This window comes from Syngnathus scovelli, chromosome 5 (assembly GCF_024217435.2).
Source record: "Syngnathus scovelli strain Florida chromosome 5, RoL_Ssco_1.2, whole genome shotgun sequence".
In the NCBI taxonomy this organism is placed as follows: Eukaryota; Metazoa; Chordata; class Actinopteri; order Syngnathiformes; family Syngnathidae; genus Syngnathus; species Syngnathus scovelli.
The window spans coordinates 14,411,737-14,436,027 of NC_090851.1; the positions used below are offsets into that span (position 1 = coordinate 14,411,737).

A 24,291-nucleotide genomic window follows, 5' to 3' on the forward strand; every position below is an offset into this window, starting at 1 on the left:
AGGTTACATACTCTGAGTGCTACAAAAAAAAAACTATAAAATACACAAAAAAGAAAGACCATAAGTCTAGCTTGTGATTTCACCTCTAACTGGAAGTGTTACGAATGAATGGAGCAGGGCGACCAAATGCGGCTTGAACCAGGGTTTATTGAAGGAGAAAGGTAGTTAGAAGGGAGGTAGGTGGGCAAACGAAGACACAGACGGGATAGAGACTCACGGCCAGCAAACAGACAGACAGAAGTCCACTCGGACACGGAACAGATTCTGACTGTGAGCCTCCAGGCATGACCGGGGGAATATAGACGAGCAGGATAGGAACACTAGGCGCGGACACAGACGGGATACAACAGTAGACACTGACAAGGAGGAAAGGGTGACAGACATTACGGTTATGAAGGGATGTGGCTGAGGGAAGTTGCCGGCCGAGTGTGCTCAGAAAGAATGATTCATTTTCTACTTTTTATATTTTGCATATTGATATTTGTTTTGGGCGGCTCGGTGGAACACTGGGTAGCACCTCCGACCCTCCCTGTGTGGAGTTGGCATGTTCTCCCTGGGCCCGCGTGGGTTTTCTCTGGGCACTCCGGTTTCCTCCCACATCCCAAACACATGCTTGGTAGGCCGATTGAGCACTCCAAATTGTCCCTAGGTGTGAGTGCGAGTGCGGATGGTTGTTTGTCTGTGTGCCCTGCGATTGGCTGGCAACCGGTTCACGGTGTCCCCCGCCTACTGCCCGTTGACGGCTGGGATAGGCTCCAGCACGCCCGCGACCCCCGTGGGGACTAAGCGGTTCAGAAAATTGATGGATGGATGGATGGATGGATGGATGGATGGATGGATGGATGGATGGATGGATGGATGGATGGATGGATGGATGGATGGATGGATGGATGGATGGATGGATGGATGGATGGATATTTGTTTTGTAATTATTGTGAGATACTGTGATATTTTGAGTAACATGATCAGTGTCATCACATCAATGAATATCATTGGCATGTCATAAAATACTAATAAACATCATTGTAATTAATTTGTTTTTCATGTGTATGTCAAACTGGTAATGCTTTTCACTAATTGACAACTATGAGTAGTTCTCTAGGCGGCTCGGTGGCGCACTGGGTAGCACGTCCGCCTCACAGTTAGGAGGGTGCGGGTTCGATTCCACCTCCGACCCTCCCTGTGCGGAGTTTGCATGTTCTCCCCGAGTTGGGTTTTCTCCGGGCACTCCGGTTTCCTCCCACATCCCAAAAACATGCTTGGTAGGCCGATTGATCACTCCAAATTGTCCCTAGGTGTGAGTGCGAGTGCGAATGGTTGTTTGTCTCTGTGTGCCCTGCGATTGGCTGGCAACCGGTTCAGGGTGTCCCCCGCCTACTGCCCGATGACAGCTGGGATAGGCTCCAGCACGCCCGCGACCCCCGTGGGGACTAAGCGGTTCAGAAAATGGATGGATGGAGTAGTTCTCTAATGTCTAGGTTATAAAAGTTTAGTCACCTTAGTCACATTCATCACTCCGCCCATCCATTTTCTGAACCCCTTAGCCCAGGGGTGGGCAAACATTTTGACTGGCTGGCCGAATTTGGTTCTAAATTTTGATCGGAGGGCCGAACCAGGAGCAGATGGATGTAGTGTTTGTGTGAAGTAACAGAAATGACATGTAAGGCTATTGCATAAAAGTCAAGTCAAAAAAGTCAAAGTCAGCTTTATTGTCAATTTCTCCACATGCCAAAGACACACAAAGAAACCGAAATTACGTTCACCCCTATCCCACGGTGACAAGACATGACCCACAATAGACAATCAAGTAAACAAGTAAACAACAACGTGCTGAATAAATAATTAATAAATAACACAACAATAAATAAATAAGAGGAGCAAAAAGGAGCAAGTGAGCGTACAGCAGACAGTCCAGAAAATAGCGCAACAGTGCCGCACGCTACGCAGAAGGGGGTAGCGAGTTCAGGGTCCTAACAGCCTGGAGAAAGAAGCTGTTGGTGAGTCTGGTGGTGCGGGAGCGCAGACTCCTGTACCTCTTCCCAGAGGGCAGAAGGTCAAACAAAGAGTGAGCCGGGAGACTCACATCACTCGCAATTGAGGTTGCCTTGCGGGCGAGATGGGAGGTGTAAATGTCCTTCAGGGAGGGAAGCGAAGCACCAATAATCTTACCAGCTGTATTCACTATGCGCTGCAGGGCCTTCAAGTTCTGTTCAGTGCAGTTACCACCCCAGACAGCGATGCAACTGGTGAGGACGTTCTCAATGGTGCCACGGTAGAGTGTAGACAGGACTGCCTGAGGAGCACATGCACGCCTGAGCTTCCGCAGGAAGTACAGGCGGCGCTGAGCTTTCTTTGCCAGTGGCGCGGAGAGGCCTTCACTGATGTGCACCCCCAGGAACTTGGTGCAGCTCACCCTCTCCACCACAGCACCGTCGATGATCAGCGGCAGGTGTTTTGTGTGACCCTAACGGAAGTCAACAATGATTTCCTTGGTCTTGTTTACGTTCAGCAGGAGGTTGTTGTCCCTGCACCACGTGGTCAGAAGGTCAATTCCGACCTGTACCGAGTCTCGCCGCCCTTCGTGATGAGACCCACCAGAGTCGTGTCGTCAGCAAACTTCACTATGCGGTTGTCGCTGTAGGTCGCAGTGCAGTCATGCGTCAGCAGGGTGAAGAGCAATGGACTGAGCACGCAGCCCTGGGGGGCCCCCGTGCTCAGCGTGATGCTGGCGGAGATTTTGTCGCCAACACGCAAAAGGTTTTTACTTTTAGTAGATACTAAAGCATGGATATTCAAAAAAAGCTTTTTGAAAACAAATGCATTTATTAACAGCAGTAAAATAATATTTCACCAAAAAACTACTATCTCATTAAATGCGACACTGTTATTATGAATAATAGTTTCCATCACTTCAGCGCCTGCAGGTCCGATTTCAAAGTCAAAGTCAAAGTCAAAGTCAAAGTCAGCTTTATTGTCAATTTCTCCACATGCCAAAGACACACAAAGAAACCGAAATTTCGTTCCCCCCTATCCCACGGTGACAAGACATGGCTCACAACAGACAAACAAGTAACAAGTATAACAAAAGTGTGCTGAATAAATAATGGATAAATAACACAACAATGAATAAATAAATAAGAGGAGCAGAAAAAAAGGAGCAAGTGCGCGTACAGCAGACATTCCCGAAAATAGCGCAACAGTGCCACACGCTACGCAGAAGGGGGTAGCGAGTTCAGGGCCCTAACTGCCTGGGGAAAGAAGCTGTTGGCAAGTCTGGTGGTGCGGGAGCGCAGGCTCCTGTACCTCTTCCCAGAGGGCAGAAGGTCAAACAAAGAGTGAGCCGGGTGACTCACATCTCTGGCAATCGAGGTTGCCTTGCGGGCGAGATGGGAGGTGTAAATGTCCTTCAGGGAGGGGAGCGAAGCACCAATAATCTTACCAGCCGTATTCACTATGCGCTGCAGGGCCTTCAAGTTCTGTTCAGTGCAGTTACCACCCCAGACAGCGATGCAACTGGTGATGACGCTCTCAATAGTGCCACGGTAGAATGTAGACAGGACTGCCTGAGGAGCACATGCACGCCTGAGCTTCCGCAGGAATTACAGGCGGCGCTGAGCTTTCTTTGCCAGTGACGAGGTGTTTGCGGACCAGGAGAGGTCCTCACTGATGTGCACCCACAGGAACTTGGTGCAGCTCACCCTCTCCACCACAGCACCGTCGATGATCAGCGGCAGGTGTGTTGTGTGACCCTTCCGGAAGTCAACAATGATCTCCTTGGTCTTATCAACGTTCAGCAGGAGGTTGTTGTCCCTGCACCACGTGGTCAGAAGGTCAACTTCCGACCTGTACCGAGTCTCGTCGCCCTTCGTGATGAGACCCACCAGAGTCGTGTCGTCAGCAAACTTCACTATGCGGTTGTCGCTGTAGGTCGCAGTACAGTCATGCGTCAGCAGGGTGAAGAGTAATGGACTGAGCACGCAGCCCTGGGGGGCCCCCGTGCTCAGCGTGATGCTGGCGGAGATTTTGTCGTCAACACGCACCACCTGAGGCCTCTGACAGAGGAAGTCCAGTATCCAGTTGCAGAGGGAGGTACTGAGGCCCAGCTCGTCGAGTTTGCAGATGAGTCGCTGCGGCACAATGGTGTTGAAGGCAGAGCTGAAGTCCACAAACAGCAACCTCACATATGAGTCCTTTGTCTCCAGATGGGTGAGGGCCGAGTGGAGGGCAGAGCAGATGGCATCCTCAGAGGACCGCTTGGCACGGTACGCAAACTGGAAAGGGTCAATGGTGGGGGGGAGAACGGACTTGATGTGCTCCATGACCAGCCGCTCAAAGCACTTCATGATGATGGGCGTCAGTGCCACAGGGCGGTAGTCATTGAAGCAGGACGGTGCAGGTTTCTTCGGCATTTATTTCAAAGATTTATGAAATATGTTTATCTAATGAGGCGAAATCACTTCAAACGGCAAACATTCTGACCAAATACATCATCTTGAAGAATCAGTGAAAGAATACTTCTGAATAAAGTAATAAAGAAATCAATAGCATTGTTGGTCTCTTATTTTTGCTAGTGCATCATGGTCTGGAGTAAAATTTGTTGTGGTAATTCTTAGGATAGAGCCGAGGTGTCGGTCCGTTAACCTAGAGCTGTGACGGGCTTTGTTGACGTTCATGTGGCGGAACGTCTTCTCACACATGTAGGTCGAGCCAAATTGTCCTCTCTTTTTTTTTAAACACTCGGCACTCAGTGTCCACCTTTCTTTTCCTCGGGTCACTCATTTTAGTGGAAGGATTCCAGGGGAAGGTTTGTGGGTGGCATTAACGTAAAACTGTATCTGAAAGCGCAGCGCGCGAATTACGAAAATGCTGGCGTCATAGCCCACACTCGAAATTCGGCACTGATGGAAATAGAGCGCGGAGTGCGCCGGGTCCGTACTGCTTAGTACGTACACGTACTAGTGAGTGTGCACCGAGCTTTCTGACACGACTTCCGGGAGTAAATGCGCGGGCGGGCGCTTCCCCATCTATTGGGGAAACATACTAATTGCATCTTCTGAGGATGCCATCTGCTCTGCCCTCCACTCGGCCCTCACCCACGTGGAGAGAAGGGACTCGTATGTGAGATTGCTGTTTGTGGAGTTCAGTTCTGCCTTCAACACCATTCTGCCACAACAACTCATCTGCAAACTCGGCAAGCTGGGCCTCAGTACCTACCTCTGCTACTGGACCTCAGGTGGTACGTGTTGGCGACAAAATCTCCGCCAGAATCACGCTGAGCACGGGGGCCCCCCAAGGCTGCGTGCTCAGTCCGCTGCTCTTCACCCTGCTGACGCATGACTGCACTGCGACCTACAGCGACAACCGCATAGTGAAGTTTGCTGACGACACGACTCTGGTGGGTCTCATCACCAAGGGCGCCGAGACTCAGTAAAGGTTGGAGGTTGACCTTCTGACCGCGTGGTGCAGGGACAACAACCTCCTGCTGAACGTCAACAAGACCAAGGAAACTGTTGTTGACTTCCAGAAGGGTCACACCCAACACCTGCTGCTGACCATCGATGGTGCTGTGGTGGAGAGAGTGAGCAGCACCAGATTCCTGGGGGTGCACATCAGTGAGGACCTCTCCTGGTCCACCAACACCGCGTCACTGGCAAAGAAAGCTCAGCGCCACCTGTACTTCCTGCGGAAACTCAGGCGAGCGAGTGCTCCTCCGGCCGTCATGACTACATTCTACCGTGGCACAATTGAGAGCGTCCTCTCCAGTTGTATCGCTGTCTGGGGTGGTGCCTGCTCTGAATACAACATGAAGGCCCTGCAGCACATATTGATCATGGCTGGTAAGATTATTGGTGCTTCACTCCCCTCCCTGAAGGACATTTACACCTCCCATCTCACCCGCAAGGCGACCACGATTGGGAGTGATGTGAGTCACCCCGCTCACTCTTTGTTTGTTCTGCCCTCTGGGAAGAGGTACAGGAGCCTGCGCTCCCGCACCGCCAGACTCACCAACAGCTTCATTCTCCAGGCTGTTAGGATCCTAAACTCTCTTCCCCCTTCTGCGTAGCGTCCTGTACTTTCTGCTATATGCTCACTTGCTCCATTTTTGCTCCTCTTATTTATTGTGTTATTTGTTTATTTATTATTATACTCCGTGAGTCGTCACCTTATCGTGGTGGAGGGGTTTGCGTGCCCCTATGATCCTAGGAGCCATGTTGTCGGGGGCTTCATGCCCCTGGTAGGGTCACCCATGGCAAACGGGTCCTAGGTGAGGGGTCAGACAAAGCATGGCTCACCCAAGCCCCTTATGATGAAAAACACAAATGGACTTTGTTTTCCCTCGCCCGGACGCGGGTCACCGGGGCCTCCCTCTGGAGCCAAGCCTGGAGGCGGGGCTCGAAGGCGAGCGTCTAGTGGCATAGCCCGAAATGGAAACGTGGGTCCCCCTTCCCATGGGCTCACCACCTGTGGGAGGGGCCGAAGGGGTCGGGTGCAATGTGTACTGCGCGGCAGCCAAAGGCAGGGACCTTGGCGGTCTGATCCCCGGCTGCAGAAGCTGGCTCTTGGGACATGGAATGTCACCTATCTGGCTGGAAAGGAGCCCGAGCTGGTGTGCGAGGCAGAAAGATTCCGACTAGATATAGTCGGACTAGCCTCCACGCACAGTTTGGGTTCCGGTACAAGCCCTCTTGAGAGGGGCTGGACTCTCTTCCACTCTGGAGTTGCCCACGGTGAGAGGCGTCGAGCAGGTGTGGGTATATTTTTTGCCCCCCGGCTGGGCGCCTGCACATTGGGGTTCACCCCGGTGAACGAGAGGGTAGCCTCCCTCCGCCTTCGGGTGGGGGGACGGGTCCTGACTGTTGTTTGTGTCTATGCACCAAACGGCAGCTCAGAGTACCCACCCTTCTTGGGGTCCCTGGAGGAAGTGCTGTAGAGCGCTCCTTCTGGGGACTCCATCGTTCTACTGGGTGACTTCAATGCTCACGTGGGCAATGACAGTGAGCCCTGGAAGGGCGTGATTGGGAGGAACGCCCCCCCCCCCCCGATCTGAACCCGAGCGGTGTTCTATTGTTGGACTTCTGTGCTCGACACGGATTTTCAATAATGAACACCATGTTCAAACATAAGGGTGTCCATGTGTGCACTTGGCACCAGGACACCCTAGGCCGCAGTTCGATGATCGACTTTGTAGTCGTGTCATCAGATTTGCGGCCGCATGTTTTGGACACTCGGGTGAAGAGAGGGGCGGAGCTGTCAACTGATCACCACCTGGTGGTGGGTTGGCTTCGATGGTGGGGGAAGATGCCAGTTCGACCTGGCAGACCCAAACACTCTGTGAGGGTCTGCTGGGAACGTCTGGCAGAATCTCCTGTCAGGAAGAGCTTCAACTCCCACCTCCGGCAGAGCTTTTCCCACGTCCCGGGGGAGGCGGGGGACATTGAGTCTGAGTGGACCATGTTCCGCGCCTCCATTGTTGAGGCGGCCGACCGGAGCTGTGGCCGTAAGGTCGTTGGTGCCTGTCGTGGCGGCAATCCCCGAACCCGCTGGTGGACACCGGCGGTAAGGGATGCCGTCAAGCTGAAGAAGGAGTCCTATTGGGCCGTTTTGGCCTGCGGGACTCCGGAGGCAGCTGATAGGTACCGGATGGCCAAGCTGAGGCAAAAACCCGGGCGTGGGAGGAGTTTGGTGAGGCCATGGAGAATGACTTTCGGACGGCTTCGAGGAAATTCTGGTCCACCATCCGGCGTCTCAGGAGGGGGAAGCAGTGCAACGTCAACACTGTTTACAGTGGTGATGGCGTGCTGCTCACCTCGACTCGGGACGTCGTGAGTCGGTGGGGAGAATACTTTGAAGACCTCCTCAATTCCACCTACACGCCTTTTATTGAAGAAGCAGGGCCTGGAGACTCTGAGGCGGATTCTCCAATCTCTGGGGTCGAAGTCACTGAGGTAGTTAAACAACTCCTCGGTGGCAAGGCCCCGGGGGTGGATGAGATCCGCCCGGACTTCTTAAAGGCTCTGGATGTTGTGGGGCTGTCATGGCTGACACGCCTCTACAACGTTGCGTGGACATCGGGGACAGTGCCTCTGGATTGGCAGACTGGAGTGGTGGTTCCCCTCTTTAAGAAGGGGGACCGGAGGGTGTGTTCCAATTACAGGGGAATCACACTCCTCAGCCTCCCTGGTAAGGTCTATTCAGGGGTGCTGGAGAGGAGGGTCCCTCGGGAGGTCGAACCTCGGATTCAGGAGGAGCAGTGTGGCTTTCGTCCTGGCCGTGGAACAGTGGACCAGCTCTACACCCTCGGCAGGATCCTCGAGGGTGCATGGGAGTTCGCCCAACCAGTCCACATGTGTTTTGTGGACTTGGAGAAGGCGTTCGACCGTGTCCCTCGGGAGGTTCTGTGGAGGGTGCTTCAGGAGTACAGGGTACCGAGCCAACTGATAAGGGCGGTTCGGTCCCTGTATCACCGATGCCAGAGTCTGGTCCGCATTTCCGGCAGTAAGTCGGATTCGTTCCCAGTGAGGGTTGGACTCCGCCAAGGCTGCCCTTTGTCACCGATTCTGTTCATAATTTTTATGGACAGAATTTCTAGGCGCAGTTTTGGGGACCTCAGCATCGCGTCTCTCCTTTTTGCAGATGACGTGGTGCTGTTGGCTTCTTCAGGCCGTGATCTCCAGCTCTCGCTGGAACGGTTCGCAGCCGAGTGTGAAGCGGTCGGGATGAGGGTCAGCACCTCCAAATCCGAGTCCATGGTCCTCGATCGGAAAAGGGTGGAATGCCCTCTCCGGATCGGGGATGAGATCCTGCCCCAAGTGGAGGAGTTCAAGTATCTTGGAGTCTTGTTCACGAGTGAGGGGAGGGTGGAGCATGAGATCGACAGGCGGATCGGTGCAGCGTCGGCAGTAATGCGGACCCTGTACCGGTCCATTGTGGTGAAGAGGGAGCTGAGCCAAAAGGCAAAGCTCTCAATTTACACGCCTACCCTCACCTATGGTCACGGGCTATGGGTCGTGACCGAAAGAACGAGATCTTGGATACAAGCGGCCGAAATGAGTTTTCTCCGCAGGATGTCCGGGCTCTCCCTTAGAGATAGGGTGAGAAGCTCGGTCATCCGGGAGAGACTCGTAGTAGAGTCGCTACTCCTCCACGTTGAGAGGAGCCAGATGAGGTGGCTCGGGCATCTTATCAGGATGCCTCCTGGACGCCTCCCTGGGGAGGTGTTCTGGGCATGTCCCACCGGTAGGAGACCCCGGGGACGACCCAGACTATGTCTCTCAGCTGGCCTGGGAACGCCTTGGGATCCCCCGGGATGAGCTGGATGAAGTGGCTGGGGAGAGGGAAGTCTGGGAGTCCCTCCTAAAGCTGTTGCCCCCGCGACCCGACCCCGGATAAGCGGAAGAAGATGGATGGATGGATGGATGGATGGATGGATGGATGGATGGATGGATGGATGGATGGATGGATGGATGGATGGATGGACGGACGGACGGATGGATGGATTCATCACTCTTATTTATTCATTGTTTGTGCCTTCTTGTTTTTATTTATTTATTTTTATTTTTTTGTTTACTTTTATGTATATTGTGTACTATGTCTTGTCACCGCGGGATAGTGGGAACGTCATTTCAATTTCTTTGTGTCTTGGCATGTGAAGAAATTGACAATAAAGTAGACTTTGACTTTGAAAATGACCCAAGAAAAAGTTCAATAATACAATTTATTCAGGTTTGGCGGGCCAGATTAAACGGCCCCATGGGCTCACAAAAGTTGCGGGCATACTGGAACCTAACGCAGCTGTTTTAGGGCGGTAGGCGGGGTACACATTGAACTTAAACACACAGTAGCACGTCTCTGTGGTGCAATTGGTTAGCGCATTCGGCTGTTAACCGAAAGGTTGGTGGTTTGAGCCCACCCAGAGATGTTTATCCTCTCTGAAAGCAATACTCTGTATGTGGTTCACAACACAGATCTGACTGTAGATTGAACCTATACAAATTGATACGGTGGCTGAGCAGGAGGCAATTCATTTACCAACTGGTACTCTTATGCACAGCGCTCCGATCAATCCCTGAATTTTAGCATGAATTGGCAAACTAAATTAATCTCAGTGTAACACCCTCGACTCAGCTCCATTACTCTCAGGCCGAATTTCATAAGCATTTTGGCTCCTAATCAAAAGGTTGGTGGTGAGAGCCCACCCAGTTATGAACTTGTATTCATTTGAATAAGCTACACAGAGAATGTGATAGTATTATAGTATTAATGTTCGAACTATAAAACTATTTTATTTTCTTGCGAAACTTCACTTATGTTTGGAGGGTTATTTTCCCATTTGGGGATAAAGAATTCAGTGAATGAAGGATATTTTAACTGAACTGATAATAATGATTGAGGTAAAAAAAAAAAACGTTATTATATATTATATATAGTATATATATATATATATATATATATATATATATATATATATATATATATATATATATATATATATATATATATATATATACTTACTCTTGTTCAGAGGTAGGCAGGAATACAGAGTGGATTTTGATCAACCAATAGGCGAATAGTTCAAGCCAAGACACCTTTAGGCCCACCCTCTCCTTTGCATAACATTTTCTGTAATTCATAAGGAAAGTATGTTTAAATGAGGGGGTGGTCTTAAGTGAATCTTGGTTTAACTATTTACAATGCCATTAGTGGTTGATTGAAATGAGGGGCATACGCTTTTATGCTAAACGCCAAAGTCCATCCAAGTGCTATAGGTAAATGCATAAAAAAAAAAAACTTAAAAAAAAAAATGGAAAATGCCATATGTGCCTTTTTTTATGCGCTTGCTTCCAGCACTTTGTTGGACATTAGCCTTTAGATTGGCGCAACGCATGACAAAGAAAGTGTTAGATAAATTGTATATATATGTAATCATGCGTTCCCTAATGAGTACTTATTAATAAAGTTATTGTACAGAATGCTTGCTGTTTCGCCTTGCAGACATCACCCAGTCCACAACAAGTCAAACGATGCTGTCTGGAGCTTCCTGACCTTCTACACCTCTGGGAATCCAAGAAAGTTGTTGATAGCTCAGTCTATTTTGTTGATGTTTGCACATGTCATTTTGTCTTTGAACTCTTTTCACATGACTTATTTTTGTTTCACATAGCATTTTGTCCTTGCACTCTTTCCGTTTCTCATGGCATCCTGTCTGCGACTTCTAGTTTCACATAGAATCTCCCTTCTTCTCTCATGAGACAAAGCCCACGCTTTATATATATATATATATATATATTAGTGCTGTGCACAAAAAAAATTATTGGGCATGGCATATCAATTATCGACTTATTATTTTGCAGACTCAGATGAGATGTGTGACAACACTATTTTGTTTACATGGCAACTGATGGCAGTGCTCGTCATCTGTAACTTGTGAGGGAAATCAATGTTAAGGTGAAATCCTGCTTCCAACTAAGTAATCCCACTTCCTGCTAAAGGAGGATGAGCCTTTCACAAAGTAACGACAGCCATCAAAGGGAAATTGATCATTTGCTGAACACAATCTACGGTTAGTTTGCAGTAACTAGCAAACAGAATGACACGAGCGGATGGATTTAAAATTGGACCAAAACAATAACCAGTTCAGGAAATGGATCAATGGTTTAAACCACCCTGGGCTCTGCTGCTGGCCAATGTATGGTGAAAGATCATGGGGATTAAGTAAGGTGGAGGTGCAGAGGACTAAACGGAGCCTCAGAGGCGATCAAGCATTTTCTGTTGCCAGTCTTCTTTCTGTAATGACCTCTCTTTGGATGTTAGGCAAGACCCCTCACTGTCCATTTTTAAAACTCGTTTGAAGACCCCTTTTTTTCTTTGTCCTTTGATTTACTGTACTGTAATGTATATTTTCTGTTTCAATTTATTGTTTTCACTGTCTTTGTGATTGTCTCATTGCGACATGTGAAGTGCTACATTACAGCTGCAGTTATGTAAATGGAGCTATATAAATATAGTTAAATTGTATTGTATTGTATAAAACTAACATGTACGGACGGCATAGACATCAATACATACAGCCTTTACCGTGATGGTCTTTTTGTTAAAGCACAGATTATTAAATGATGCATGTGGCTTGTGTTATATGGAGGACTAGCGGAAGTGCCAAAATTAAATAAATAAATACAACATGAAATGTTGACATAATAATGTTATTTTTTTCATTTATTAATTAAATGTGAAATTAAATAAATCAAACAAATAAATGAATATCAAATTAAATAATTAAATGCACCATTAAATAATTAATAGATATATGATTAATTAAATGTTTAATTTATTGATTAAATATGAATTATGAAATGGGTCATTATTATGATTTATTTTTTAATTATTAGAGGCAAATAAACCATTACATTCATTTTCATGCCCCTGTGTAGCAAAAACTAAAACTACTGTTGCTCGAGGTGGGAACACATCCAATCTGGCCAAGCACCTCGCTGACCAACCATTTTTTACTTGCACAGTTTTAGTACTTATTTTTATTTTATTTTTTTGTAAAAGAAAAACAAACAATATAATTTCTTAACTTTTGTCTCCCCCCCTATCAGATTATGGTGTTGACTGATCCTGAGTTTGAAAGCAGTTTGCTAATCAGCTCTGATGAAGGAGCCAGCTACCAGAAGTACCGCCTCGCTTTTTACATATTAAGCCTATTATTCCACCCCACTGAGGAGGACTGGGCCTTAGCCTACAGTCACGATCAGAAGGTAAGATTGAATGATATTTGATTTGAAATCCATCCATCCATCCATTTTCTGAACCGCTTAGTCCCCACGGGGGTCGCGGGCGTGCTGGAGCCTATCCCAGCCGTTATCGGGCAGTAGGCGGGGGACACCCTGAACCGGTTGCCAGCCAATCGCAGGGCACACAGAGACAAACAACCATTCGCACTCGCACTCACACCTAGGGACAATTTGGAGTGATCAATCGGCCTACCAAGCATGTTTTTGGGATGTGGGAGGAAACCGGAGTGCCCGGAGAAAACCCACGCGGACTCGGGGAGAACATGCAAACTCCGCACAGGGGGGCCGGAGGTGGAATCGAACCCGCACCCTCCTAACTGTGAGGCGGACGTGCTACCCAGTGCCCCAACGAGCCGCCTTTGATTTGAAATCTTTATTAAAAAAAAGACAAGAGTTTTCAATCAATTAAAAAAAAAAAAAAATGTAACTCATTAATCTTGATGTACATTTTGACAAAAAAAAAAACAAAACATCATGAATTTAGATAACATGACCAGAGGAAGTATTAAGGTTTAACATTTTACAATTCAAAACAATAATCAAAACTACTACTACTACTACGCTTGGCAATTAATGATACAAGGAAATTAAGCAATAATAATTAGTACACAGAACAAAAATAAATTATCAGCGAATGTGCCCGAAGCGGTTCGTAATGCCTGCTATATTTTGGTCACAAGCTTTCACGATTTTACTCATATGAAACAATACATATGGCCACCAGTAAGTATTGCTCTAAAACAAAATGTACATTACTTAACTGTGTATTGTAGTGGTGGTGAAGCTGCACACCATCCGGCTTGATCTGATTTGGTGGTAAAGGATCAGTCAGTGTTGGCGCTGGCTATAGCTGAGCGATGCTACCCGCTTTGTCCTCCCTTTAGCCCGCACCAATTGATTGGGATGTTGCACAGTAACTAGCAACGTCAATGACATCAATGATGTTTGTTTAGCTTTGACAAATCTCATCCACTTCCAAACTTGGAAATGTATCGTATTTTTCGGACTAAAAATCGCTCAGGAGTACAAGTCGCATCAGCCATAGAATGCACAATAAAGGGGAAAAAAAACATGTATAAGTCGCATCGGAGTTTAAGTCGCATTTTGGGGGAAATTTATTTGACAAAATCCAACACCAAGTACAGACATGAACCAGTAAAAACAGGCTAAATCATACGGTATGCTAATGTGACATGAACACAAACGAGGAGCTGAGAACGGGCCTGACATAACTAACAGTTATTCAAATAACTATAACATAAATCATATGTTTATCAAACCATCTGTGTCACTCCAAATCATTGAACCCATCAATTGAATTCATCATCCTTTCTGTAAACAACGCCGCGTGTGCGGCGCACCGCTGACGTCGGACTCGTCGTCAGTTGCAGTTCAAATTATTCCACAGGCCCATATAATGATATATACGTATAAACTATATATCAAATAACTATGATATAAACAACAATTTTATCAAACCATCTGTGTCACTCCAAATCATTGAATCTATCGATCGAATTCTTCGTCCTTTATGTAAGCAACGCCGCGTGTGCAGCGCGCCGCTGGCGTCGGACTCGTCGTCAGTTGCAGTTCAAATTATTCCACAATATAAACAACAGTTTTATCAAACTATCTGTGTCACTCCAAATCATTAAATCCATCAATCGAATTCTTCGTCCTTTATGTAAACATTTATGTATGCGGCGCACTGCTGACATTGGACTCGTCATCAGTTGCAGTTCAAATTATTCCACAGGCCCATATAATGATATATAAACTATATATCATATAACAATAATATAAACAACAATTTTATCGAACCATCCGTGTCACTCCAAATCATTAAATCCATCGGAATGTTCGTCTTGTGTCACTTAAAAAAAAAAAAAACACACAGCTGTTGACTCCGGAACTACGTGCGCCGCTGATGTCAGACTAGATATATCAAATAAATGTAATATAAACAACAATTTTAACGAACCATCCGTGTCACTCCAAATCATTAAATCCATCGCAAAAGCACCCTGGATCGCTCTTCAGGTTCAAGTACACCATAGAAAATTAACATTTTGAAAAATCCTGCACAGTCACAATGTATTAATATGTGCTTCAGAAGTGAAACACGGCACTGTTTGATATCACTTGAATTTGGTCTCGTTTGTACTGAACCAAACCAACTCATACCGAAAAAAGTACCATCTTTGGTATTGAAGGTGGAAAAATCTACTCTTTTTAAATGACCAATTGACTAATAAAGTCTTTGTACCTTTGTGGAGTTGCGAGGTGCTCATTGAGTGGGTGCAGGAATAAACACACACACTCGTCTATCGCATCAGCGACACAACAAAGTATGTATTCCTATCAAAATATTCTAATACTAACAGCAAGCCAATTCTCTAAGCGGAGCTCCGTGTCACATCCTTCCCTAACTGCGAAGGTGACAAAGAACACATTTCCCTGACCCAGGCTGTATACAGAACATTTCAACAATAGGGCGTGCTTTGCTGTTTATGTGTGTGTTCTTGGTTGTTGGCCGTCATTGCTCAGCCCAATCCTGCTGCGGCGATAAGTCAGAAGTGGTTGTGTCCTCCCTTCATGAGGCTGATGTTTCACAGATGAGTATAATTAGTGGATGGTTTGATTTCCCTCAGATGGACTGCCAAAAAAGTCTTCATTGGTGCATGATTTGATGTCCTTTAGCTGGATTGCCAACACAGAAGTTCTCTTGTCCTCCCCAGACCTTCTCAGTAAATGAAAATGAAAAGTAATTATTGCAAACAGTCCAACAATTAACTTATGGTCAGCATAAATGTGGTGGCTCCTTTCGGCTTTTCCGCTCAGGGGTCGCCACAGCAAACCATCTGTTTTTCAGATGGTCCGCATGAGAAGTTTTTGGCACATCTTTTTACACCGGATGCCCTTCCTGATGCAACCCTCTGCATTTACCCGGGCTTGGGACCGGCACAGGGAAGACACTGACTTGTGCCCCCCTATGGCTGCATCTGGTTCCCTGAACGGGAATCAAACCCAGAGACAGCGCTGCATCCTAACCACTAGACCAGGGGTGTCAAACTTATTTTTGTAATGGGCCGCATCATAGTTATAGTTTGCCTCAAAGGGCCATTAAAATTGTCAACCCAAATAAATGTATGAACGTCTCATATTGTATATATAGTATAGGCTACAAAAACAAACTGATGAATAACTAGTTTTCAAAACAAAGACTAGTTTTTATTAGTCAATTATTAGTCATTGTTCAAATATTTAAAAATGAAATATTGAAATCAAATCAAATGTTTGAAAATAAAAATGATTTAAAAAAAGAATGGTAATGAATATTGCTAACAATATCTCTATTTTTTAAAAGTGAAAACAATTTGAAATTTTGGAATTGACATGAATTCGATGCACAATTTGTCTTCGCGGGCCACCTAAAACGATTGGGTGGGCCGTATCTGGCCCCCGGGCCATGATTTTGACACCCATCAGGGACATGGTCAGCATAAATGTAAATCCCTTAAATGTAAATTCCTACAGTACCCATTCCTAAAGTCAAAATGATTTTATCGGTTTACATTGTTCATGACACTGTGTACAGTATATGAGGTATCTGGCTCGCAATCAATTTGGTATGATAAATAAAAAGAGAAATAGCAGCCACATAGATTGAGTTGACTGATTGAATACACCTAAATAATGAAGACCAGTTACAAATCAAGAAACCGTTCAATAAGACTCTGATAGCTGAGACATGCTTTAGGCAACTCAAACTCAACCCAAGCAGTCAGAGGCATTTGGTATTTGCATCATCATTTCGACACTGGCACTGGCTTCTGCTGCATTTTTTTTTATTCACCCTGAATGTGTCATCTGCAGACATCCCAAGGGTCATTAAAAAATATGTTATTCATCAAGAGTTTACATAGATGTTAGTAGTCTCTTCATTCCGCTCTCAGCATTTACACATCATTTTGACATTCAACCCAGCAGCAAGTGGATTTTAAATGGTCGTTTTCAGCTTGCAACTACCTAATGATTTTCAGAGCATGTCTGTCTCTGAGTTTAATCAGCAGTAGATCTTAGGCTTTGGAAAAGTGTGGCTTTTAGTACTTGCATTTAGGAGTGAAACCCTATTCTGTACACCATCAACATCCATGGTGGGCCAATAGAAGCAAGCGGTTTTGTTGTAATTCTTGGTTCTCTTTTATGCCTTCAAAATTGGATCTTTTTTTTTTTTTCCTTGAGCATATTTACATAGTTTTTGGTTATATTAGACTCATACAGATCTTTCAAGACTAGCTCATCAGTTTTTGGACACAACTACTGATTTAGTCTCTAGTCTTCAGAAAATAAAATCAATGTTGTGGCCACCAAGTAAAGAAAATACGTATGTTTTAAAACAGTTTTAGTACGTGAAGTAAAGAAACAACACACTGAAATACTGTCTTTCTGTGTGTGTTCCAAACTTAATTTGCACAAAAGATTTAAGGTCGCTCATGGTGTAAGGCACAGTTGTCAAACTCCAGTCCCTATTTTTTGTTGTTTTTTTGTTGTTTTTTTGTGAATTTTGTTGATTCTCCTGTTCATTTAGCTCAGTGACATAAAACTGACAGGTTTGATAATTAGTTCCCCAGCTCAGCTCAATTTAGAGAAAACATTTTTAGGAGGATGTTCCACATTATTAGGAAACTCATTGTCTCTAAGAATGATTTCTGCTGATGAAAAGCATGACATAGCCCCACGTCTTTGTGGAAAGGATGAAACTACTACTGGACATTACTGGACATTTTGAGAACATTACCCAGGAAAGCAAACTTGGGGATATTAAGGAAATATTTTTGTCAGGCAAATGCATCATATGCAACGCCAAGCCAATATCACCAAGAGAAATGTTTTCATTGGCCTCTGAAATAGTTTAATGTTCGAATAGACAGTTTTGTTTTTGTTTTTTTTTCCCACTGATGAATACCGTGATACATTGGATGGGCCAGTTGGATTAAGTTATGGAGGGTGGTGATTGGCCAAGCCAAATTTTATTCAGCATTTTTTTTAAAAGCAATACTGTAATTTGAATCTCAAGTGACGTCAGAGGCGCGGCAGTTGTTTACATAAAGGACAAAGATTCAATCACGGGATGATGAAGATGACGAAGGGCCCCACATACTACCGGCATCATTAGCAGCTTTGTTTGTAAGTGACACGGAGGACGAAGAGTTTGAAGGTTTAATGATTTTGAGTGACACAGAAGGTTTGAAAAACTATTGTGACTTTTACGCACACCCGGTCCTACTCTACGGAGCTCTCTTTCACCTCCGTGGATGGAAGTCGGGGGCCGGCGCTCGGCCGGGTGGCTGTCCGGGGACGGTGGATGGGGCTCGGACATGGGTATTACGCACGCTCGGTCCTATACTATGGAGCTCTCTTCCACCTCCGTGGCTGGAAGTGCCACCTCCGGGGATGGAAGTCCACGCCACCACACACCTGGAAGTCGACGCCGGTGCTTGGGGCCGTGTGGTGGTGAACTATTTATGTTATAGTTATTTGAGATATTTTATTTCGTATAGCAACTTGTATATGGTTTTAGCGTTACAGTTCAGTAGTTGTTGGCTCGTTGAACTCTGGTTTTGTTAAATAAAGAGACGTTTACCAAACCCACGTCTTTCCTTGTACTTTGTTAACGCTACAATATAGTTATATACTAGATCTGTGGAATAACGTCGAGGCTGACGTCTGGGCGCACGCACGGCGTTGTTGACAAAGGACGAAGAATTTGATCGATGGATTTAATGATTTGGAATGACACAGATGGTTTGATAATATTTTTGTTTATATGATAGTTATTTGATATATACTTTATATATCGTTATATGAGTCTGTGGAATATTTAGAATATTTAGACGTCAGGCATAAAGGACGATCGATGGATTTAATGAATTGGAGTGACACAGATGGTTTTATAAACGTGTTATTTATGCAATAGTTATTTGAATAACTCTGAATGTTACATCAGGCCCGTTCTCAGCTCTTCGTTTGTGTTTATGTCACGTTAGCATACCGTTTATGTCACGTTAGCCTGTTGTTGCTCGTTCATGTCTATTCTTGGTGTTGGATTTTGTCTAATAAATTTCCCCCAAAATGCGACTTGTACTCCGAAGCGACTTATATATGTTTTTTGTTCACGTTATTGTGCATTTTATGGCCAATGCGACCTATATTCCTGAGCGACTTTTAGTCCGAAAATTACGGTATGTGCTTGTTAGGATATTCAGCTAGTCCCATCAGAAGTTGCCACAGTAGGTTACTTGCATGATTCGTTTGCCAAAGTTTTTACTGCGGATGCCCTTACTCAAGCAACCAAACCCACAATATCTGCACAACAGGCAGATAAGATAATGATAAGAGAGCCTTCTTCATTGCTGCCCCCACACTTTGAAAACCAATGCCCTAACCTCTCTATGCCTGCTCTGAACTCCTCACCTTCAACTGTCGTCTTCAGAATGTCATTTTTTCAAGCCAAACAGAACTTCAGTCCTTCGCTACTATTTTTTTAAAGTAATTGGAGTGTACTATTACACATACGCTATAATTATTTGCCAATGTATTGAACTTCTAATTCCAGTCGGCGCACACTGGTGGCTACCTGCTGTAGTTCAACTAGATGCAAATGAGTTGATTGATTGACTGCCATGTGAAAAAAATTGCTGATTTCAAACCGTCCCTGAAGGCAACATCTCACAAGATAAATAGATGATAGATATATCCAATTTGTGACTGCACATTTACAACCGATTGCTCTCAGCAATTCCGTGCCAAATGGATGGAGTCATGCTGGCCTATTGAGTGACACGACAATTGTGAAAATGTATCCACTTCTGAGGTCTCCATAAAATGGCGTCACTCTGTCAATGTATTTAATCCTGTGAAATAATCCCTGTTTTTAATAAACGTACCTTTAATCTAATTACATGTTTTTCTGTATATGTAATGGAATACAGTGACATTTTTTTTGTGGAATACTACATAACACTGGTACATGTATTACTCCCAAGCCTGTCTGTAAATTGGGAACCCCCATTAGAAAGTTCTCTGACACACAGTGCTAAAGTGCTTAAAGAGGCAGTCTTATCCTGAGGATGTTTTTTTTAAGAATACTGTATGTGTAAGCAATTGAAAAAAATGCATTCTGCTTTCTGGAATAAGAGTTAAACGATAATAGTTAGTAACATTCAGCAACGTCGGTGAGGCGCCTTTGTCAATGAAAAAAATAAATAATTAACGCCCTGCATGTTCTTTATGGCACATGAGTATTGTCACATGACCAAACCCAGACATCAACACTCAAAGCACACATTGGTTCATGCCGGAAATTCAGTGATGCTCAAATTTACCATTTGGAAATTCAGACAAACTCAAAGTAGTGCAAGGAAATTTCCGAACACTTCTAAAGTTAGCGGTCGTTCAGCTGACTGATTACTGGTCGCAATTGATTTTGTAAGTGCTACATGCCCTTTAGTCATTCGGAATGGTGTACAGTACATTATAACAACCTCTAGAAGTCAGATGAAAACACAGGGCAGGAAGACCTGGCTTGGTCCCCGGATGCGGAAAAAACTCAGCACACAACATGGTAAATGCATGTAATAATATAATCAATGATCTTATATTTGGAGCCAATTATCAGCAACAAACGAGGGATCACTGTAGGTGTTATAAGAATCTGTTATGTACAATGGCTGGAGCCACTTTGTTGTTTTTTTCCACCTTTGTGGAAATTTCAAAATATTTTGAATCAGAAAAAAACTGATTAGCCTGGCCTTTCAGCAATACGCTACTAATACATGAGTTGTTACGGAGGCGGACAACTGGGATGGAGGGTGGATGGCAATTACCTACACATATGTCGTATATTCTTGCGACTAGAGAGCAACAATGGTGCCTCCCATAGGTGAGTAAATGCCATGATTTTAACATTTTTTAGTTTAAATAAATACTTGGTAGACCAAAGTTTAAAAACACTGTTGAATAAATATGCCAATTTTAAATTAAACTGGTGTCACGGATGTCACGACTTGTCTGATCATTTTGTGTATAGGTTGTCATGGTTTCTGTCCGTGTTTGTGTACTCCCCCCTCCCTTCCTGTGTCTACTCACAATCCATGTACTAATCACAGTCACCTCTCGTTACCTGTCGTGTATTTAAGTCCTGTCTGCGTGTCACACCCTTGTCGGATTATTCTCGTCTGTAGTTTATGTCTTTTTGTTCTCCGCTCTCGTCTTTGTCTGTCAATTCTGTTTCTGTTACCCAGCCCTGTCGGTGAGTCAGTCCCGTTGTTGTTTTGTTAGGCCGTTATGCTAGTTTGTCCATTGTCTGTTCCCCTTCGTCCTTTATTCCAACACCCTTTTCCCTCAATAAACCCTGGTCCAAGCTGCATTTGGTTGCCCTGCTCCATTCCAATCCGTGACAATGGAACGGAGCTGGGGCGACCAAATGCAGCTTGGACCTTTATTGAAGGGGAAGGGGGAAGCTAAGAGCAGGTTCACAGGCAGGACAGGGGTTCACGGATAGCAGGCAGGGATCAGAAGTCTTCTCAGACAGAGAACAGAAGTCCTCTCGGACCGAACAGAATGTCCTCATGGTTAACGTAATCAAGCACACGGGTAAATAAACACTAGTACCGTGATCGTGAGCAGGGGAGATCAAGTGACACGGGAGGATCAGGAACGTAAACAGGAGCACACACTGTAGCATAACAGTACTGAACAGAATGAACCAGCAGGGAGTGACAAGCATTAAATATATGGTGTTAAAAAGAGGAACAGGTAACAGTGATTGGGTGATTGCGCGACACAGAGGAAACACAAGCAGGGAGGGACAAGAGTGAAGACGCGGGACAGACATGTGATTGGATACCATGACAACCAACAGACAACAACACACGGAATGTGACACACACATGAGACTAGCAGATGGCAGAATGTGGCAAAAACGCTCAGCGTGGTCATTGCCGAAGAACGGAGACATGACAATTGGAAGTTCTGATATCTTGGGTTGACTTCTCCTATTCGGCAGTTATACTTTTGGCATCTGTCCCGTGAGGGCTCCTTCACCCTGGGGGCAGAGGAAATTGCCTATCTTGCCTACCATGTTGCGATGCCTCTGCTTCCAACACTACAGCTTCACTTAGCTTTTTGGCTTTGGCATTACAGTGTTTCCATCATAAAATAGGGCCCAGTTCATGGCCAGACACACAGAATTTAACAAATCCAGAACAGCTTGTTCACAGATATGCCCACCAAAGATTCAATTAATTGCATACGAACAATTAAAAAGTACATTTTACATGTCTCCTTTAAAAGGTACATAAATTCAGTTCAATTGAGATTTCGTGGGCTATTACATATGTAATCTGCTGTGCACTGAAAGAAGGCGAATTAATTAGCATTAATATGTGTTAGGAAGCACACTGGGTGAGTTGTTTCCACTCTTGCGCTGCAGCAAGAAGTGCAGTGTTTGTGTGGGCTCTTCTCTAGTAACAAGACGGAGACAAAAAAATCTGTTTTACTTGTCTACCCACAAACACTAATGTAGGAAAATGTCAAGCATGGTGTACGTTACAAAAAGTGTACTATGTGTGTCTGTGTGTGTTGGGGGGGTGGGGGTCACAATCTTATATATTTATTTTAAATAAAAATAAAAAGTCATGATCCTAAACAAGGGAAGCGATAGCAAGGAGATAAAAACCTCGGATGAAGAATGAATGACGCATTTCTGAGATCAAGTAAGCAGTGTCACGGATCGGTTGTGGAGCATGGAGCAGGACGACCAAGTGCAGCTTGGACCAGGGTTTATTGAAGCAACTCAAAAGGCAAACTGACATGACTTAACAAACAATAACTTGACTGACTGACCGGGACATGAAACAAGAAGACAGCAGGACATGACGGCATCAAGACAGCAACCAAAACCAATACCAATACCAATACCAATGATCCGACAGGGACTGAGGGGAAGACAGGACTTTTATACACGACAGGTAACGAGAGGCAGGTGGGAACAATCACACTGATCATGGGCACACAGGAGGGGAGGGGCGAGCACACAGACAGAAACCAAGACAACAGACACATAGTGGAGCCGTTGGGGACGAGACGTGACAGAACCCCCCCCCACAAGGGACGGCTCCCGACGTCCCCCAAAAAAAAACTAGGGGAACCGAACCGCACTCGGGCGGCGACTTGGGGAACCGAACTCGGGCGGCGACTTGGGGAACCGAACCGCACTCAGGCGGCGACTTGAGGGACAGAACCGCACTCGGGCGGCGACTTGAGGGACAGAACCGCACTCGGGCGGCGACTTGAGGGACAGAACCGCACTCGGGCGGCGACTTCGGGGACAGAACCGCACTCGGGCGGCGACTTCGGGGACAGAACCGCACTCGGGCGGCGACTTCGGGGACAGAACCGCACTCTGGCGGCGACTTCGGGGACAGAACGGCACTCGGGCGTCGACTTTGGGGACAGAACCGCACTCGGGCGGCGACTTCGGGGACAGAACCGCACTCGGGCGGCGACTTCGGGGACAGAACCGCACTCGGGCGGCGACTTCGGGGACAGAACCGCACTCGGGCGGCGACTTGGGGAACCGAACCGCACCGCACTCGGGCGGCGACTTGGGGAACCGAACCGCACTCGGGCGGCGACTTGGGGAACCGAACCGCACACGGGCGGCGACTTGGGGAACCGAACCGCACACGGGCGGCGACTTGGAAGTCTGTACCTCGATCGGCGGCAACTCTGACAGTCCGTACCGCGATCGGTGGCATTCGGAAGGCGGGGCTGTGCGTGGCGGCAAGAGCCATCACGCGCCGCAGCAGTGGGAGTGGAGCCAGGGACGATCGCGGGTCCGACGCAGCTGGCTTGGAGGCCTGCTGACGTTCGCGGGTCCTGCGACGCTGGGGTGGAGCCCGATGGCGGCCGTGAGTCCGATGACGCCGGGAGGCACTCCAACGGCGGCCGTGGGTCCGGCGTCGCGGCACCAGAGTCCGATCGCGGCCGCAAAGCCGCTGGCGCCAGCAGCAGTCCGATGGTGGCCACGGGTCCGGCGTTCTGGCAGCAGAGTCCCAACGATGCCGCGAAGCCCATGGCGCTGGAACCTGCTCGGACGTGGACCGGGCGTCGCAGTGGAAGCTGGTGGTCTAGGGGGGTCCAAGCGCTGGTCGTTGTTGTGGTCGGATCATTCTGTCACGGATCGGTTGTGGAGCATGGAGCAGGACGACCAAGTGCAGCTTGGAGCAGGGTTTATTGAAGCAACTCAAAAGGCAAACTGACAGGACTTAACAAACAATAACTTGACTGACTGACCGGGACATGAAACAAGAAGACAGCAGGACATGACGGCATCAAGACAGCAACCAAAACCAAAACCAATACCAATACCAATTCCAATGATCCGACAGGGACTGAGGGGAAGACAGGACTTTTATACACGACAGGTAAC

General features: G+C 46.4%; 1 protein-coding gene and 1 non-coding gene across 3 annotated transcripts in view; both read left to right on the top strand.

Annotated features, from left to right (window-relative positions):
- The window catches only part of sorcs3a (sortilin related VPS10 domain containing receptor 3a), a 357,551-nt gene that overhangs the window by 167,321 nt on the left and 165,939 nt on the right, over positions 1–24,291 (top strand). For both annotated transcript variants that reach the window (XM_049721519.2, XM_049721518.2), the window contains exon 4: positions 12,600–12,758. In XM_049721519.2, coding sequence (XP_049577476.1) covers positions 12,600–12,758 — 159 coding nt within the window. The remainder of the gene's footprint in view (positions 1–12,599; positions 12,759–24,291) is intronic.
- On the top strand, positions 9,846–9,919 carry trnan-guu (transfer RNA asparagine (anticodon GUU)). Its single transcript has one exon. It is a non-coding gene; the product is annotated as a tRNA-Asn (tRNA).